The 20,220-nt window shown below is 45.4% G+C and overlaps 2 protein-coding genes across 2 annotated transcripts in view; one reads left to right on the top strand and one right to left on the bottom strand.

Annotated features, from left to right (window-relative positions):
• Prosalpha6 (Proteasome alpha6 subunit) overlaps positions 1-20,220 on the bottom strand; it is a 44,115-nt gene that overhangs the window by 19,247 nt on the left and 4,648 nt on the right. The gene's annotated exons all lie outside the window — the stretch shown is intronic.
• LOC142563535 (mitogen-activated protein kinase kinase kinase 9-like) lies at positions 153-14,875 on the top strand. Its single transcript, XM_075674083.1, has 5 exons — positions 153-1,400; positions 6,424-6,581; positions 8,914-9,178; positions 11,525-11,647; positions 13,173-14,875. The coding sequence occupies exons 1-5, from the start codon at positions 455-457 to the stop codon at positions 13,940-13,942; spliced, it is 2,262 nt and encodes a 753-aa protein (XP_075530198.1). The 5' UTR covers positions 153-454; the 3' UTR covers positions 13,943-14,875.

Here is a 20,220-nt window from a genome sequence, read left to right as displayed (position 1 = left end):
CAGCAACGACCCCCCCCCCCCCCTCCCCGTCCCAAGTGTGACCAAACGGTGTAAGCTGCATCAACGTCAACATCACGAGCTTTCGATTTCGTCGCGACGCACTCACGTGTTCCACTAGGCTTGATTTTTAACCTACGACAGTGACAAGCGCCGCTGGCGCCACGGTGAGGCACAGCTGGGCTGCTCTCGAAGCTTGGGAAGAATGGCGGCGCATCAGGCTGACGCCAGTGCTCGGATCCTGTCAGCGGAGGCTCGGCGTCGTTGACGACTTCTCGTGCCTGCAGTGCTCCAGTATGCGCAACGGATGCGGCCTGCAAAGGGAACGGCGGCAGCGGGGCAGCGTCGGTGTGCCGTTTGTGCTCGCGTGTTCGTGACAGTAACCCTAATGCTATGTAAATAACTGTGCCCCGGGCTGGGACCCCTGGGCGATGCCATCGGTGTAGTGGCGGCGCCGATGGCCTCGAAGCGCAATGGCCCCGAGCTGTGGACGGCCGCGTACGACTACGATGCGTCAGGCGACGACGAGCTGTCGCTGCGCCGGGGCCAGACGGTCGAGGTGCTGTCCAAGGATGCGCGCATCTCAGGCGACGACGGCTGGTGGACGGGCAAGATCGGCGATCGGGTGGGCATCTTTCCCTGCAACTTCGTGCAGGCCCTCGAGCTGCGTCCGCGCGAGATCGCGTTCAGCGAACTCGAGCTCGAGGAGGTGATCGGCGTGGGCGGCTTCGGCAAGGTGTACCGCGGCCTGTGGCGGGGCCAGGAGGTGGCCGTCAAGGCGGCCCGCCAGGACCCCGACGAGGACGTGGGCGCCGCGGCGCAGAGCGTGCGCCAGGAGGCGCAGCTCTTCTGGCGCCTGGCGCACCCGAACGTGGTCAGCCTGCTGGGCGTGTGCCTCGAGCCGCCCAACTTGTGCCTCGTCATGGAGTACGCCCGGGGCGGACCGCTAAACCGCGTGCTGGCGGGCCGCCGAGTGCCGCCCGAAGTGCTCGTCGACTGGGCCGTGCAGATCGCGCGCGGCATGCACTACTTGCACGTCGAGGCGTCGCTCATCCACCGCGACCTCAAGTCCAGCAACGTGCTGCTCAGCGAGCCGTACGCCGAGCGCAGCAGGAAGACCCTCAAGATCACCGATTTCGGCCTCGCTCGCCAGGTGACCGGCACGACGCGCATGTCGACGGCCGGCACTTACGCCTGGATGGCACCCGAGGTCATCAAGTCGTCCACATTTTCGCGCGCCAGCGACGTCTGGAGCTACGGTGTGCTTCTCTGGGAGCTGCTGACGGGCGAGACGCCCTACAAGGGCATCGACGCCCTGGCCGTCGCCTACGGCGTGGCCGTCAACAAGCTCACGCTTCCCATCCCATCCACCTGCCCGGCGCCCTTCTCGCAGCTCATGCAAGGTGCGACGTCTTTCCTGCGCTGTCATTGCGAGCCTAGCTTGCAGGCATTTCGAATAGCCTCCCACCGCATGCAGCGAGAGCTGCGCAGGAGTACAGGTTTGGTCGGATATTCGTACTGGGACCGTGGGCATAGAAATACGGACAGACAGCGCACCATCCTTGCCTGTTGTTGCTGTCCTGCAGAAAAGCAGCTGTACCCTACAGATATCATTGGCTGCAGCGACTTGGCAGTTTCTTTGTTCATGCATTTGGTTTATAGATGGCTCGTATTCATTGCATGAGTGATCTGGGTGGATTGGGTTCTTGGAAGTGACTTGTGTATGGCTATGTCCAGTTCTTAGAACAGGAGCTCCAAGGGCTCCTTTAGCTGACAAGCTCTAATGGGAGTCATCACATGAACAGATCAGGGGCAAATCCAGGTGCCTACTTTGTGGGGGGTGGGGGAGGGAGTTGTGCAACTAACCACATGTCTGTAACCAAATGGTCATGAGTTGTTCTCAATAGCATCCCTTAGTGCCTTTTTCATCAACACCTTGCAGACAAACATGTGACCAGTTTGAAAACAATTTATAGACACTTGTGGGCATGGTCAAACTTTGTAATAGCACTAAAACTGTAAGGAGGCAGAAAAATGAGGTACAAATCGCACCTAGCCTCTTCACTACCGAAAAATATGTAGACAAGAAAACAAACATGTTCAACATTTTATTTGAAAAGGCTAAAACCCATTAGCGCGATTTTGTGCGCGACAGCGACGAGCGACGGATCAGGCCGTCGCTTGAACAGATCGCTCGGTTTTGCAAATCTAGAATTCGTCGCTCGTCGCCCGGAAGTGCTATGAGCGACTAGCCAATAGCGCAAAGCCGGAACTGGATGTACATAACTCCGGTACTTCCGATTGTCGCAAGGAACGAGCAAACGATTGAATTTTTATAGGTGCAAGGATAAGAACCTACTGCAAGACTTTCAGAAATATTTTATGCTGCTTTTTACAGTAAAATACATCAACTTAAGTTAATAAAGCATGCGTCACGCTAGTTTCGACGCCTATATTGCTGCCCTCATACCAGCAACACTGGGGAGACGTCACTCGAAGTCATTGCTCGCATGGGGTGCAACTTGTAGGCGACGAGCGAACGCGACAGCCATCTCCATCGCGTCGCCTGTCGCTGTCGCGTGTAAGATCGCTTGCATGGGGTTTATACTAAATGGTTTCAGAAGTGCAGAAAAAGAAATCGTGGGAAATTCATTGACATTAGTTGGGAGCATGGTAAGAATAAAAGAAACAATTTTACCCTTGCAGGCACAACAAAACATTGAAATTCATGCGCAAAACTCTCAACTTTGCTTTGCAATCTTTGTTCCTGCATCGCATTGCATATTGAATTTTACGAAATTCTGGGTACTGGTAAAAACCATTTTCTCGTGTAACCGTCGGGCAGTTTGGCTGGTCTGGTCTCAGGAGCTACTGGTCTACTTTCGTACCTTTATTCTGTGATACCATTTCGATTTCGGTTAGATCTGGTTAATGTTTTGGCTACATCTTGTTTGAAAGACAGGAGAGTCCACACCTCCTTTTGTAGGTGCAAAACTGTTGCATCGCGATAGTATTCAACCCACGCATAACAGACAGCAGGGTCAAGAAAATGTGTGAGCATCCTAACGGCCCATTTCCTAGAGTTGAGCTTTGTTATAGTATGTGAAATATACGTGTCGATGAGGTCCACCCTCCTCATCAATTGGTTATATTCCAATACACTTTGCAGGTGCGAAACAATTTTCTTTTTTTTCGTTTCATCCTTCGACCAGCACTTGCATGAACACATAGGGTCTATTCTGACAGCACTGGAAAAGGAATTTACGCCTTTGTTATCTTTCCATTTGACCAGACACACATTTCTGTTCTCTGACATGAGGGAGATCGATTCTCCATGGCTTATTTTGCTGTTCATGGGGAAGGTTTAGAGCAGTGCCCTCAGTGCGGTTTGGATTTACCCTACCAGGCATGAACATTTTCTCTTGAAGCAATTAATAATCTTAAATGCAGTAAAATATTGATACGTGAAAATATGCGACTGTTGCTCAGTTGTCTCCACAAGCTGTATCAACACTTTGCCTAGGCCACTGGCTTTCATGTCATCAGCGAGGACTGTGCCTTTCCCGGTGTTTATAAAGAAATATCAAGCACTAACCCATCTGGAGAGGTTGAAACAATATCTGTGAGATAATGTGCCAAGAATTACGGAAAAGTACACACCAAATCCACACATCCACAACTTGTGTCCACAAATGGGGCACCGAGTGCTCTACGTTCGCAACTTATGTCCACAAATGTGGATGCGCTTTGAACATGTCTGGTAAATGCAAATTTGGCTATTAGTTAATTTGGAACTTTCTGAAGTGATTCAGAAAGGGCAGTGCCATAAATATTACCTGCTGTATTCCATATATAAGAAATATTAACTGCGAAAATTGGAAAAGCTTGCATGTTGGTCGCCGTGCGCTGCGCGAGTTGGTCTCCACCAATTTGTTTGTTCTATATTAGCCATTGAAGGTGACTTGTGCTGCCCTCTTTTGGAGCATGAATAAAGCACACTCTGTGCAATGGAAGGCACGAGTTTGAGTGACACTGAATGGTTTCCAGATCTATTGATACTGAAAGGTGATTTGTACCAGTACGGACTCCTAACATAGCAGTGTGGAGTAAGGGAGCACATGTCTGAAAGTCAGGCGAAGGGAAGGCTCCCTCCTTGCTTCCGCGCTGATAGCCCCGCTTATTTAAATGACCTTCTATTCTCTGAAGGGGCAAAATTAGAGGTGGGGAGGAAGCAATTAGCTTGCTTCTACAAAGGTGGCAGTTGCGTTAGCCAGTTTCGCGGCTAACAAAAGGTAGAAGTGACGGGTGCTTTGCTCGCCGCAGACAGCTATGGTCGCTGCAGTGGCTTAAAATAAAAAATTACACATGCCGAAAAATCACTGTCGAAGGAGGTGGAAGGGGGAGGATTAGTTAGTGGCTTTGGGGGGGGGGGGCACCCAACCACCCCCTCTTTTGTATCCGCCACTGGCACAGATATGCTGCACGTTACATCTGCTAAATTCCTGGAACCTACGTTTATGAAAGCCTCATTCACCATTGTAAAGCAGTGTACTTGTCCCCTGTTGCTCTTCCGTCTTAACATATTTATCTTTCTGCCTTCCTCTTAATTTCTGTGTGTATGTGTGTGTTTGTTAAATCCATTAATGTAAATTCGGCTTACTTTAAAAGTTGTGAATTGGGGGCCACATAAATTGTAGCCTTTCATCAGTGAAACTCGTTTTAGAATACTTAACTGGTCAGACAAATTTCTGCACTGTGATAGCTGAAGTGGTCATTGTGCCTGCACATTTATTTCTTGGTAATAACTGACTGCATTGGTTTGACCGCAATTTAATAATTGAATTGGTTTCCTAAGCCTGCAGCATAAGTTTGGACACTGGTTCCCAGTGGAGCAGTGATTCAGAAATGTGATAATAAGTGTGGTGACTTGCAATTTTTTATTGTATTAAGTACCTGACTTGCTGTCTGCTATATTGGGTCGGTTCAGGTGCTTCCAGGTTAATTTTCAACAGCAGACACCACACCCTTAATTTGTTAAAGCTCCGCAAAAGCTGAGTAACATTCTCTTGATAGCTGACATGATAATGCAAATAACACTGGATCAAGGAATATAATGTGTCAAACTACACTGTGTTTTCAATGAAAAGAAAATGCCCTTACATGGCTTCAAGTGTGCATATATGTTCACATATACATGTACAATTTGTTGTGTAGACTCATATGACAGCCACACTTTCTTCCTTAAGAGAAGCTTTTTGTTCAAAAACATGGGGCATTATTACTAATACATGCAGAAAAGTGACGATCTCATTCTTGTTTAACTAAAGATCTTGTTACAAAATTTTATGTGTTTCTCTTCATAAAATGAGGCTACCTGCTCGGAGCGCTTTAGAGAAAGAGATCACACATTTTTTGCAGGTGTAGGAATGTTGCATGACATGCCATGGATGCACCCCAGTAGTCCTTCCATGGTGTTCTTCGAGCTTAACTGAACATCAGCTGGTTAGGCTAACGTGACATTTTTCATGTGGTACCATCTATGCATATCCCCTGTTGAGAACATTAAGGTGCAAGAAAATTCAGCTTATGTGCTGCTGAAAAAGTATGAACTCACGAGAAAAATAACACTGCCATATGTTTCACATAATCATGTCATTAGTGTGGCAGTCTGGTCGCAAGTTCAGAAAGAGGATGCCTGCCTCAACTACTGCTTTTCATACCATCTTGACAAAATGTGCAAGGGTCGCATTTAAACACATTAAAACCCAACCAGAATATGTGTGAAATTTGAATGCTAACAAAGCTGGGAAAGTAGTTCACTTATACACAACAAAGTGGAAGTGCTACGCTAGCTTACTTTGCAGCACTGGTGTACAAAGGTGCTACAACTGAAACGCACAATCAACTTGATAGCGCAACAAATATTAAAAAAGAACTAGTGTGGCTCCTCTCCCAATAAACACTGCAAAAGCTTTCGCTCAAAGCTGTCATATGATTTATAATGATCAAACTGCAATCCTGGCTTTATTTATGCCCACCTCATTACATATCTGCTTGCAGAGCTCATGCTTTAAAATTCAGGAGTACTTCTCTAGGGCGTATCTCTAAAAAAATTTTCTTGCAGAGTACTCTTGCAGAGCAAAAATTATCGGTAGAAATCATGAGCCGAAATTATGCGGACATGTTCTGTGCTGCTTTAATGACATCCCCCCCCCCCTCGCGGAATGTTGCCTGCTGCCCCCCCCCCCCCCGCCCCACAGCGGGATTTGATTGAATAAAGAACAAAAAGTATCTGCCATAGTTGCTTAGAGGTATTTGAATGTACTTGGAAGCTTCCCTCTGCCTCGAGGCGCACAGTCCGAGTCTTGGCACACAGACATGGATGCCCGTGTAGTGAGTGCGTGCTCTTTCTTTTTCTGCCTGCAGCCTGCTGGAACTCGGACTCTCATCAGCGTCCGTCGTTCTCGGCCATCCTGACTGAACTGGACAAGATAACGCGGTCACCTTTCATGAGCACACCACATGAATCGTTCCACACACTGCAGGAGGACTGGCGGCATGAGATTGCGCATCTCTTTGACGAGGTGCGAGCTCATCTGCTTCACCATTCTTGCTATGTGCACATTCAGCTGCAAAAATTTACAGACCGCAGGACCCGAGAAGCATTGGATTTCCGAGCAGTTGGCGACTTTAGCCAGTAAAACTGCATAAACTATGCTGTTTGCATACTATAGTACAAGCTGGAAATCTGTATTGCTGTGGAGATGCTGCTTTTTCTCGGATCCCACGGTCCATAAACTATAGCAGTTTACGGTACACTGCCGGTTTAGACCATGCAAATGCTTTTTTGTAATGTGCCTGTGTGGTGAAACATAGAAATTTGTGCCCATAAAGTGCAGAAATCAGCATTGAGCTATCTAAAATGTGCATGATTACCAGCTTTACTTCATATTTGGGCTCGTATGTAGCACTGTAGTTGGACACATTTCATAATTTATTAAATGAGGCATGATGCAAAATAAACCATCATATATTTTAAACATGTAATTTTTACATAAATCATCGATTAGATATTAGGTGTAAGTGTTCAGTTCTCAAATAACGACGCAGGACATGAACAAGTAGCGTTGTAGTGTTCATTTGCAGGCCTCCACAGAGACTGATATTAAAGAAAGACAGGCCAGGACTTTATATATTCTCTAGTAGTACCGTGGAAAAATATTTACTGTGGAGATGAAATACAGGTGAACTGTTGTCAATGTAATCTGCAACTAAGTGTAGATTTACTTTGTTTGCTTCTGTTCTTTTTACACGTCTGTGATTATGAAAGTGGAGGAGGATCGGACCATATAAAATGGCATACAGGGTCATTACGTGAAATTTAGCTTTCTGATAAACTCAAAAGTAGGGACGTTTGAATTTTGAATAGTGATATCTTTAAACTGAATCAAACATGAATATTAGATAAGGATGATCTTCATATACCGAGTCGAATATCAAGTACTTCATTTCTAACAAAGTCATTACCAAATAATGGTCCTGTGGAACCTGTTCATAAAAAATAATGTGCTAATTTGCATTATTTGATACACATTATGCTGTTCACAACTGGACGCCAGGTCCACTGAGGAGTTTGAATTATCAGAAATTATTATTATTATTATTATTAATAGAAATTATCATCTTATGCCTGAAGCGTGATTGTACCTTGTGCACCATAATAATGACAGCAATGAAACAAATTGCACAAGATGTATGTAGAATGTTGTGTTTAATGAAGGTGCTAAATGTGACACCTTGCATCATTTTAAAGTGCTGCGAACAGTTTAAGGATGTCTAAGTGATAAACTGGTTTACCTAAATCGGGACAACAAATTTGTAGGCTAAGTTGGGGGTGCCCTTTTATATGACTGGAAATTAATAAACAGAAATTATTTGCTTCATACCTTCGCTCAAGAACTGGTGCCTTTACACAACAACCGTGGCTCTCCAACAGCGAAATCCCATCTATCTTTGTCCCTGCAGACTTGAATAACCGTTATTTCTCAAATCGAATGCAAATAAAATAGTGAAAAGTGTTCGACTCACTTTCGAGAAATAAACATTTTTTCGCACTCTTAAAATTATACTGTTATGAGCCATTTAAAAAGTGGGATACATTGCGGTGGACTAGAGATTACATTTTGCTAGTACCACATTTGTGTATATTCAGCCATTTGTGCCGCTCTTTTCATAACTCGTAGCAAATTGCCCGTTTTTGATGCTGCCTTTACTGAAGCACCTTTGCTACAATATCAGCTTGAGCACTGGATGTCTATGTTTAGAAACAATGGGGGTTCCAACATTAGTGCTCAGTTTTTTTGTCACGTAGTAGGCATTTATATCTGAAATTTATCAAATCTGATTTCACCGATTTTTACCATTTGGCACACACTTTGCTATATCTGGCACTTTTGTGTCAGGTACAGAAACAGAATGCCAGTCTCACTTCCCGTAATGATTGAACAATAGAGGGCTTTAGCCAAATGTTTGCACTCTCTTTTCACACTCGTAGTGTATCATAACAGTCTTCATGCAGCCACCTAGTGGGAACACTGGTGCATTTGTGCACAATTCCCACAACTGCAGTGGAAGCCAGAGCTGATGGAGCAGAGCATGATGGTGCGCCCATTTGGTTCCTCTGTCGTTTTGTGGCCATGCTGACAACGTACCACTAACATCTCTAGGAGATGCTCTATGACATGTTTATCAGTAATGTGAAATTGGCACAGTTTTCCACAGTGCCTCAATACATAAAATGTGAGCAGAGTCGACCGCTAATAGCACTTTGTTAATGACAGTGCCAGAATTCATTGTAGTTTGTTGCATAAAACTCATCATTATGAGTGTACGATTGTGGAAAATTCTTCGGAGCAGGTGCGGTGCCGGGAGAAGGAGCTGCGGTGCCGTGAAGAAGAACTGCATCGTGCCTTTGTGCAGCAGAAGCTGCAGGAAGCCCTGCTGCTCCAACGGGAGCAGGAACTTGCCGAGCGCGAGATCAGCCTGCTTGAACGCGAGCTCAATGTCATGATCCTGGCCCAGCAGGAGCACGCACCCCCAACACCTCGTAAACGGGGCGGCCACTTTCGCAAGTCGCGGCTGCGGCTGCTCAAAGCGGGCGCCCAGATCAGCATGCCTTCTGGTATGACCCACGGCCAGAACTTCAGTCAGCGAAACTTGCGGCAACAGTGTAGGACAAAAGAATGCAGGCCAGATGGCAAACAGCACAGACGACAGGAAAAGACAGATGCAGAGTGATATGACAACAGATAACAGTGTTCGAACAAGGAACGTTACTGGCTGTGGTGACATTCCTTGTTGAGCCACTGTCGGTCACCTGAAACCTCCATCCCTGTCGACTCCTGTTTTGTCTAGACTGGTACACATACAGACAAGAAACAAAAACTTATGGGGTTTTATGTGCCAGAACCACTTTCTGATTATGAGGCACGCAGTAGTGAAGGACTCCGGAAATTTCGACCACCTGGGGTTCTTTAACGTGCACCTAAATCTAAGCACACGGGTGTTTTCGCATTTCGCCCCCATCGAAACGCGGCCGCCGTGGCCGGGATTCGATCCTGCGACCTCGTGCTCAGCAGCCCAACACCATAGCCACTGAGCAACCACGGCGGGTGACAATAAACAAAGATACAACCAAATGGTATGGTAGTACATCTGTCCCGCTTCTGTCGCACTCATCCTGTCACCTGTGCTTTTTGCCATGTTGAATGAAAATGGACTAGCCCAGCTTCAAACTCTTTAACACTGACAAGAGTAGAAACCTTGGTGCTGGTGCTGACTAACAATTCAAACAGCTGTGAATTGGATGCTCTTTCATCATCTGTTTGCATCCTAAGTTATTGTTAACATTGCGATAGTGTAAGGGTTTAAAAATACGATAATTGTCGCTTGACAGACAGCATCAGTCTAATCCAGCATGGCTCACTCCCATATTCTGTAGTAATGAATGAATGCTAAAAGAAATTTGCAGATGGAATTTCATGAAAACAAGGCATTGTAGCCTCAGTTTTCACACCCTTTGAATTGTGTAGTTGGTAGTTGCTTCAGTTTTGAAGAGGTTCCACCATGACAGACCATACCTGCCAACCTGTGAGCTTTAAAATTCATAAATATCCCTCAGACATGACAAATGAAGAAAAGGGGTGGCACACAAGTTCACCCTCAGCACACACCTTTTGTGGGATACATTCATACTTTAGACATAGCAGACTTTAAACAGCAGAGATAGAAGAACACATTGCTTTTAGGTCACAGTGACCTTTTCACTGACTAGGTTGTTGCCAGTTTCGCCTGCTTCAGCAACTTGTCTGAATAAACTTGCTCAAAGCAAGTACCCCTTTAACAGGTATTCATAGATTTTCAAGGGTATGCATGATATGAGAGCAACAAATGGAACATTGTCATGAACAGAATTTATTTTCTGCAAGATGTGCAAGATTTGTAAAATCATAGAATGGGCCCAAATTCATAAACTTTATCAAAAATTCAGGATAGTTGGCAGGTATGGGTTAGTCTGCGTAACATTACTTTTGACTAGATATGCGACTGCACAGAATGTTGGTAGTTACATAAATATAAGCTGTCTATTATATTATAGAAGAAAGCATACTTTCTTTTTTTACTTTAGATCACGGTCGTGAACATAGTGCACAATTTGCACTGCTCTAGGAGCCTAGCAGACGACGGCGTGAATACAGGTGAATGCGGCAGGCAGGCTCTTTCGATAATGATGACTACTGTTTTATAATTGAGCCTGGTTATAGTTAACCTAGCTATCTTTAGTTGCCTGTATTGATCTCCCATTAGCGATTATGTTTTCAAACTTGGTAGTTATATTTGATGGGCCCTGAACAAGGTTTCTTGTGGCTGGAAAGTGCACTTCAATTCACTGCAACCACTTCCTATGCCTGGGTTGTGCACGATGGCTGGCTTAGCCGCATATTTTGGCTTACAGCTGGGCTGAGTGATATACAGTCGGTGGGCTTGTACAGCCAAGGAACAGGGGACAGAGCACAGAGTTTCAGCAAATTGGCAAAAGCAGGCGAAGTGCACATGCAAGCCACTACGTATGTTGTTGCCCACGGAAAAGTGTGTTGTGCAACAGAACACCATCAAGAAAGGCTATTGATATTCATGTCGAAGAAAACACTTATTTTTCTTCAGCACAAGCATGCATCATTGTGCCATGCACAGGCAGATTGCTTCAGAGGTTGACAGCGAGCTGGACGGATAACTAGTGAAACCAGTGCAGTTATCTCTAACGAGAGCTGCATGTGCTGCATGCTGGCCCTTTTAAATAAAGCAATGGTTAAATGTCTACACATAAAAGCTTTCTTGTCGCTCTAATTGAAGGAGTCATAGCTCTGTTTTCAACTGGCGCACAGCTGCTAGGAATACCTTTCCAGGGCTGCTGTCAGAGCCAGGTTCAGGGAACTTTGTGCTAACTTTGAGCTCTTTATGGCTGCAGACTTCCGGCACAACATCACAGTGCAGCACACACCAACACACGATTTCCGGTCTCTACGGATGCCGGCCAGCCCCGAGAGCCCCCCTGCTTCACCAAGCTTGCCAAGGTTGAGGGCCTATGCTCGTAAGTGTCTGGCTTCATGTCATGTCAATTACCTGTGTGCCATGCACTTAACTAGCCAGGTCTGCACCTATGCCCTTCTGGAGCATAGGGAACTTGTTATTGTCGGGTAAGCCTTTCCTTTGCTGGCTGCATCAGCTTTGTTATTGGCAGTGTGTTAATCTTGGCATGGTTGCTTAAAGAAGACAAAAGCTTGTGTATTATATGAAATAGTCTTGCAGCCACCTGAATGCATGAAAGTCTATTGCATTCGAAATTGGTCAGCAATGAACTTCATTTGTATAAACAAAAGTTTGAAAAATACTCAGTCAATAGCTAATTGTTTGATTTAAAATATTTCAGTACTACAAATTTCAATATCACGAGTGATATTTTATTTTTTATCTGTGTTAGAAGCAACTCGGGGTAGCTAAATTGTATTCTGAAATCTTGTGCACATTTGAGACTTCCCAGGCTGGAAAAAGTTAAGTAGGCCACTAGTATGTACCATCATCAGATCTTCCAGAGTGGCTACGATACCAAATCCATGCCAGCCCAATTGCCATCAGTGACACATAATCTTGCTGGTAGCAAAGTGACTGTCAGTACGGTGCACAAAAATTGCAGCATGCGTGCAGCAGGTGGAGATGGTTTTTAACATAAATGTGTGTTCTGACAGCTATCATGTGGAGATTTTTATTTTTTTTTTTCATCAACATAAATGCATTTGTGTATGTACTAGCTGCAAATGCAGATTCCTTTTGTTGAACTTAATTTTTAATAGCAAGTTGTGTGTTTTTGATACATTTAAATATAACAAAGGATTTTCGGCAGACCCATGAGCTTCGTTATACAGTAGTCTTCCGTTAATTTGATCCGTACTGAAGGTCTTGGCCGTGGCCCAGACATTTCTATCGGCTCAAACTTTCAGTATTTTGATCCTAAAATTGGCTTTCACCAGATAATTCCAATTTTACCATTACATGCACTTGACCTTTATAGTCACCCTAGTAACGACCCCGTTAGTGGCAGCGTGTGTCTTGGCGGAGCTCTGGGGACAGTGAATGCACTCACACGTCATCTCCTGGTCGAAATTGCCTATTTTCAACCTGCCATAAGATTTCCAAGCAATAACGGTAGCTCGCAATGTCTGAATCCACTTTTACGCGATTCTAACGAGCACCTTCTGCCACAAAAAATCAACTGAAATGCGCGTTTGTATGCTTTGCTGCATAACAAAGACTGTATTGCAGCGAGTTAACGAAAGTTGACTGTATCACTATAGCCAGAAACCGAATCTGTTGTGCTGCATGTGTGGTGGCTCCGTGGGCTGCCAGGCGACCCAGTAATAGTGTTGCCTTTAGCCACGGAACCACCTCATTTTTGTGCTGTATTATCTAAATTAATAAAAATGAACGTTTCATAGCGGAACTACGTGGCACTTTTTTATGGAGCTATTTCAGATGTGCCATCATAAAGATTTCTTAAGCTAGGGCATTTCGTGCTGCAAACAGTGTTGTGTTGCATGATCGAGTGGCTGTTTGTGCAGTGCCTCCAGACGGGGGCCTCAAGGGCAAGACATGGGGGCCCAGTTCTGTGCACCAGAGGGAGCGGCAGAGCCCTCGTGCCCGGAAGCACCTGCTGGTTGACGCCAACAAGCGCTGGTCTCGCTCGGCACCAAACTTGCCCCGTGGGGACGAGGACGACCAGGCATCAATGATGACGCCTCTCCTAGCTGGTACATCGGCCACCAACGTGTCGTCTTCTTCATCCGCTCCGCGGAGGCCACCATGCCTGCGGCGTGGCACCGAGCTACTGCTCTTCAATGCGGCTGCACTGCTTGCGGCACCCGGCGCCGGTTTCGATGTGCGCATGGCGCCTCGCACGCATCCGCGACTGGGCACCGCGGGAGGAGCCCCCGAGGACGTCCCGCTGTACCCCGTCTGCGCCGCCGCCAATGAGCAGGCAGCAGCCAGCGTCTCATCACTCAACACCAGCCTGCATGGCCACAGGCAACAGCTCAGTTTGGACGCAACGCGGTGCCCGCTGTCGCCGTTTGGGCGGCGGAAATCCTCGACGGCATCTAACGACAGCTCGAGTGACCAGGCATATGCGAGCTCGGCGAGCAGCTCGGGCGCCCCTCTGTCGCCGCCGGACGGTGGCCGCCTTGAGGTGTGGTCACCGCGGCAGAGGCCTCGCCCGCTGCCCACCCCAAGCAGCGAGTCACGCGTGCGCTTCACGATTGGCGTCGGGACAGAGCCGGCAACATGCAGTCGCGCAGCCGGCACTAGCGACCCAGCCGAGCCGCTTTCCCTGTGAGCTACGCACAGAAATAGGACAGTGCAGAACGTGATGCAAGCACTCTGGGGGGAGGACAAATGCTGGACTTCCAGCTCAGGCTTAATCTTTCCATAATGAAGGTCCAGTTGGAATTCAGCAGCACTGCAGTTTTTCTTTTTTCTTTTTTTTTTTTTTTTGTGCACAAGGCTCCAGCTCGGGCTCATTCAATTCAGACTAACTGTCCTCTGCTTGTGTCTTTGTCTGCTTAACCTTTGTATATACAATTGATGGGAAAGTGGAGGATTGGCATCCTTAACACTAAGAGTTAGAGCACTTATTTATGAGCTGTGGGTGATGGTAGTGCTGCTGAATCCAGAGCAAGTTCCACAGAAGCTGCATTCATGCATGTCCAACACTTGTCCTGGAGCATATGCCTTGTTCTGTGCTGGCCTATTTTTGTATGTGCGATGTACCGACTCGCCCAGCAAGCAACCTCCCTGTGAGCTAGTCTGCTGCTGCAAACATTCCAGGACACTGCCAGGCATGACGAACAAAAGAACCTCACACATTCCACAATCCTTTCTCGTAACAGAGAGTCCTTTCCTTTGTCGTGCTGCGCCCTCAAGCACTTCCCCGTGATGGAGAAAAGAAACCTGTGACCACCATTCGTCATCTTGTGTGTGCAGCGAGTCAACAGCGTGACAGACTTCTATACCAGTGTCAGCAAGGCTGGGGCTTGAGCTGCAAGTTCGTGAACCTCTGCTTTTGTCAGTTTATTCCAGTGAACAGTCAGTCACGTGTCTCAAAAAACGCAGTTTTGTCTTCTGTGGCTGCTTGTGAAAGAAAGAAAAAAAGGAATCGTACTGCACTCAATTTTGGCTTTGTTTTGTTCAATGGCAACAGTGAGCACAAATGCCACTGTAGTTGTTCCTTTTGCTAATTATTAAACTAAAGCCAGATGTCACACTTGGTGCACTATTATGCCTTCTTCATCTGACATTGCATAAACTGGAATCTCAGCTTTGTTATACAATGTACGAGAGGCTATACTGCATTTAATTCACAGCAGGCAATGTTATAAAGGCTAGGAAGACTTCTATCGTTGCTCGCATTCGTGACCAAAAAATATTGCATCACATATGGAAGAAAGATAAGTACTCTTAATCATGTAATTTGATGAAACATTGTGTCACACCTTTGTTGCAATATATTATAAAACTATTAGATTGAAAGTGTTGCAGATCTGAACCTATTTACCACCTAACAAGTGGAGTGACATTTCTGCAAACCAGCAACCACAGCACAGTGCTGGTGCTCGACTAGAACATGGTAGGTTCTGGTAAGACTAGAACATGCAGGAACTGCGATGCACAAATGTGTGACATGTAGTTATTCCATAGAAAGCATCACAGATCAAGACTTCTATGAGTACTCTATTTATGCAGCTTGCGCTGAAGTAGCCGTCTAGCATGGAGCACCATCATCAGCCTGGCCACTGCAGGACGAAGGCCTCTCCCTGTGATCTCCAATTACCCCTGTCCTGTGCCAACTGATTCCAACTTGTGCCTGCTGCGAATTTCCCAATTTCATCACTCCACCTAGTTTTCTGCACTCCTTGACTGTGCTTCCCTACTCCTGGCACCCATTCTGTAACTAATGGTCCACTGGTCCACATTTGCTCTCTGATCCACACCGCTTTCTTAGACTCTCTAAAAAGCATGGGGCCATTTATGGAAATAATTCTAGCTTCGGTTAAATGGGGCAAAAATTGTCTGGAAAACACTGAACATTTCTTAGTTCCACTGAAGCGAACTGTTGGGCTGGAGGTATGCTTAACCAATAGACCAAGTTATAGGCAAACAAGTTAGCAGTCGAACAGTGCTTTGAAGAAAGCCGAAGTGGACAAGCATACTAATAGCCAGAATACTAATAAGCATCGACACACTGCAACAAATGACTACACAGTACACCATCAATGCCCCGTGCAAGACATTCATGGTGCTTGTGTGGACACTGGCTATGACTATAGTTGGCCTGCTGCAAAAGGCCATTTTATTTCATATGCAAGAAGATAGTCTACGCTGAGGAGGCTTAGTAGTTGTTCACCTCATGCCAGGGCTAGCTGGCTTCTTGCAGAGTGCTAATCCGCAAGTTTCGTAACATACTTCAAGGAGGTAAAGGGCAAAGCTGTGCACTTCATTACACACAGCAGCTAAGGCTCAAAGAAAGAAAAAAATGGGGGAGGGGCGCTCACCTGCAATCATTAGGTGCTTGTAAGGTGTGAAATCTGGAATGATGGCCTGTACTGCAATGAGTTGGCAAATTTTGTGAAATAGCTTACTTGTTTGTCCCTTTTACAACATGCAGACATCTACATACAACAAGTAGCATGTAAGCATGGCAGCCCCTTCCAGGTGAAGCACAATGAGACTTAAGCACTGACAGCAGGCAAGGTGCATGCACATAAGAATGCTAGAGATATTGCGTGCACAACAAGCTCTTTATGCATGGCACTGATACTTGTTATAGCCAAAATTGTTCTTAAGGCTATGCTTGTAGATTTCTTATGGAAAAGCACCAAGACCATGGGACAAAAAGAAAGAAAAAGCATACTGGCCATCTAGAGACATTCTGTGCATGTTTCTTGGCAGGTGCCAGTGGAGTCTCTTCCAGTGCTGCAGTGCACTCAGCTTTGTTGAAAATGTTTCCTGGCAATCTTAAATTTAGCTTGCCCATGTTACGCTCAGTTGGTTATATCAGGTTCTTGCCTCTTGTTTTATCGAGGTGATAGTCATCAAAAGAAGTTACCTGTGATACAGGCTGCAATTGCTTCGTTGCGAGCAAACATCTGAGGACCACAGGTGCCATGAAATAGGTTTTTTTAAAGTGAAGCTTTCTTTGTAAACTTTCCCAGGCTTTTCTGACCGTGGCTGCTGGCTAGGTGGCCGCTAATACTGCTGTCGCACAGAAAAGCTTGCACGCACGACAGCACTGTCATCTTTACTACCCTTAATAGTGCCCAGGGTGCTGGCCTTGTTTTCTACAGAATTCCTTGGTGATAAAAAAAAAAAAAAAAAACGCCAAGATATCCTCATTGTAGCAAATATAGAATTGGTCATCAAAAGCATGGTTTGTTTAATAAAGCAAACCTTTCTAATCTTTCTACACCTGCTTTCCTAACCATTAGGCCACAATCGCATGTACTATATTTCTATTGCGTCAACGCCAACTAACTCTGAAATGATCGCAGTGCGTTGATAATGGTTATAGTTTCCATACTACGGCACATACCCGCAGCAAGAAACTGGCAAAGCGGGCAATACATTTAAAACAAATAACAAGAAATGAAGAAATACAAAGCAATATAAGAGTCGTCACATTGCATAGCATAAGTACACATGCTAGCTTCACTTACACTAGAGATGCAGGAGCTAAATGGGCAAATTTATAGCATTTCGTTAACCACTTCACATGGATTCTGAAATGTGCGTTGGATGTGCATTTCTTCTTCGCAGCCTAGGCGTCAAGGATGAAACCAGCGGTAAAGCCCATAGGTGCTTGTTTGACCAATGTAATGAATTAAGACAATTTCACAGTGTATGGCTGAAGTAAAAAAACTTAACATTTTTGCTGATACCGTGGTCGCTAGACTTTCGCTCTTGACTACGCCATACATGCACAGCCTCTAAAGTAGTGTTTCTCTGTTCTTCACCACCTTGTAGTATGACACGGACATTTTGAAGCCAACATTGTCTAGACTGCAAACTTTTGTGCTGCCGTCTCACTTGCTTACCGTGCACACCAACAATCTTTACCTTTTCTAATTAGCTTCAGGCTGCCTTACCCTGGGCAGCCCAACCAAAATCAAGCCACAATGAAGAAAAGGCATCAAGGAAGAGACTTAGCAAGTTTCAAGTAATTTTACAGGACCACAACAATCCAAATACGAGAAAATACATCAAAATCTGCAATGTCGCACTTGTGTTCCGGCACCAAGATTTCAGTGCAAAATTCGAAAAACTGAAGTTTGGCCCTCACCACTTTCTCTCCCAGTAATCATTCTCCTGGGACGAAATTATTTAAAAAATACAGTTTTCAAAGAATACTTCATCAATCTAGATGATATATTCTTCCTCTTTAGTGTACCTTTAAATTACCAACAAGAAATAAGGGAACGCAAATGATCACAATCTGTGCTGCACCTTGCACTAGATCCAGGCTTTCCAGGAGTGACCCCTTGGTACTTTGATTCACTTAGTTTAAGATGGTGTATGATGAACGTTTAAAATGAACTACGAGGAACACAAGAAATATGGATGAGGCAACTTGCCTTTTGCATATCAGAAGTCCCTTGGGTAAAGCTAGGTATTAGAATGACCTCACAATATTTTGAGCACATCTGCCCTGTCAGCACAATGATGATCGCTGCTTTTTCTATGTACTTCGGTGCAAGCAAGACAACCTTGAGTGTAAGAAGTCAGCCCTTGTACCACGCATTCTTTCCAGCACTGCTCTATCGGGAATGAAATAAAACTCAAAGGAACGCCAGGAAAATGCCATTAAAGGGCCCCTCACCAGGTCTGGCCATTTTGAGCTGACAAGCGCCGAGCATAGAAGGCGTGCGAACGATCGTGTCTGCTAAGTATTACATCGCTACGCGCTGCGGAAAGAGACGCAATTTCTAACTGAACGCTGTTTGCCCTTCTCCTCGCGGGTGCCGCATTTCCAGCCGGAGAGTCAACGTCAATCACGCAAGTGCGCCTATGTACATGGCAGTATTGTGACGTCACTCATAGTGACACGTGACTATGAGAATTATTCAAGACATCTTTTATTTGTGTAATATGTTGCTTCAACAGACGAATTAAAGTTTAGAAAAATAACAGAACACACAAACCGAATGTCTGCATGTTTCTATTTCTGTTTCGCCTGCTTGTTCCCATGTCGTGCAGTCGTAGGTGCAGACACCTAAACTATGCCACTTCGTACCGTGTTCCAGTGCGTGATCAAGCTTTATGATGTGCTTGTGCCTGCCCTAGTGTAACACCAACTTATACCGCTAGTCAGGTGTTCTCGTGCACAGCGCACAAAATTGTGGGCTGCGCGAAATGAGAGAAATACAACAGCTTGCGTGTGACACTGTCAGGGCAAGTGAGCCGCGCAGCAATAAATCGAGGGGGAAAAACAAAGAAGGCGGGGCCCATGATGTATGCATCACATGCTCCTCGAGCTCCAGTATGGCAGAATGCATAGAAGGAATTTTGCTTGTGGAGGCTAGACGGGGCAAGTGGGGAGGGTGTCTCTCTTGGCAGTAGCACTTGCCTTCTGAACTGATGGGTTCGCGGCACTGAAATATTTCGAACTCAGCTATTAATGAACCAATTTTTAAAATTCTTGCGGCTGAATGCTCCCTAGAAGGCACGTAACAACTTCCAGCGTATAACCAAAATTTGCTATTTGGTCTTTTAAACATTTCCTCAACACCCTTTCTAGCCTGTCTTTGAAATTTTGTGACATCCCGCGTCTCAGCTCCTAAATCCTAGCAGGATGCTTAAATGAGAGAAAGTCTGATATAGATGTCAAGTGTAGTCATCTGACAAAAACATGTTGGCGCGTCACCATTTTTGACTAGGGGAATAATGTTCTGCAAACGGAGTTTCCAACAAAGGGAGCATTCCACTCCAAGAAGCTTTTGTGGTGTCATCCATTCAGGTGCAAAGATTTGAGTTGTTTCTGTAATAGTTTGTACAGTGCAGAAATGTGCGGATATAAAGGCATACTTTCACGCAAGAGATCCATTTCAGTTTTTCGTATCCACATATTTTGCCCAGAGGTAGCTAATCATGCGAAAAACCCATAAATGTATTTGTTAGTACAATTCAAATGTTTTTCTTCAAGTAAAAAAATATAGTTTGAGGGAGGTTAGGGATGACGTGCATCCCCTGAACCTTGTTCCTATTAAAATTTGTTACCCTCACCTTTCAGCATTTTCATTTTGAGGATTAGGCCAGTTTGTCATGGTAAAGAATAAAAGGAAAGGCTGTGTGTTTTAATTATGGTTGCCCTTAGATCCATTAAGAACTATCACCACCAGCATCTGTTGAAGCACCGCCAGTGAAGATCATCACGAGATTGGGCCCTTCTAAGCAGTAAAGCAAACCACTCGATCTAAAGCTTTCAGCTACTGCCAGTAACAGTGAAAGACGCAAAATGGGAACTGCACATTTGGAATCTCAAGATTGGCAGCTTTCAAGGCCACATACAGACTTCACAAATATGGGACAGAATACAAGAGAAGCCATGAAGGAAAGAAGCTG

This window comes from Dermacentor variabilis, chromosome 11 (assembly GCF_050947875.1).
Source record: "Dermacentor variabilis isolate Ectoservices chromosome 11, ASM5094787v1, whole genome shotgun sequence".
Taxonomy (NCBI): Eukaryota; Metazoa; Arthropoda; class Arachnida; order Ixodida; family Ixodidae; genus Dermacentor; species Dermacentor variabilis.
The sequence above is the reverse complement of the archived record's forward strand: the minus strand, read 5'-3'. Positions and strand labels throughout refer to the sequence as shown.

Coding starts and splice junctions, on each gene's coding strand:
- LOC142563535 (XM_075674083.1), top strand. CDS start 455: ATGGCCTCGAAGCGCAATGGCCCCGAGCTGTGGACGGCCGCGTACGAC. Junction 1,401..6,423: donor CTTCTCGCAGCTCATGCAAG/GTGCGACGTCTT, acceptor TTCTGCCTGCAG/CCTGCTGGAACTCGGACTCT. Junction 11,648..13,172: donor AAGGTTGAGGGCCTATGCTC/GTAAGTGTCTGG, acceptor CTGTTTGTGCAG/TGCCTCCAGACGGGGGCCTC.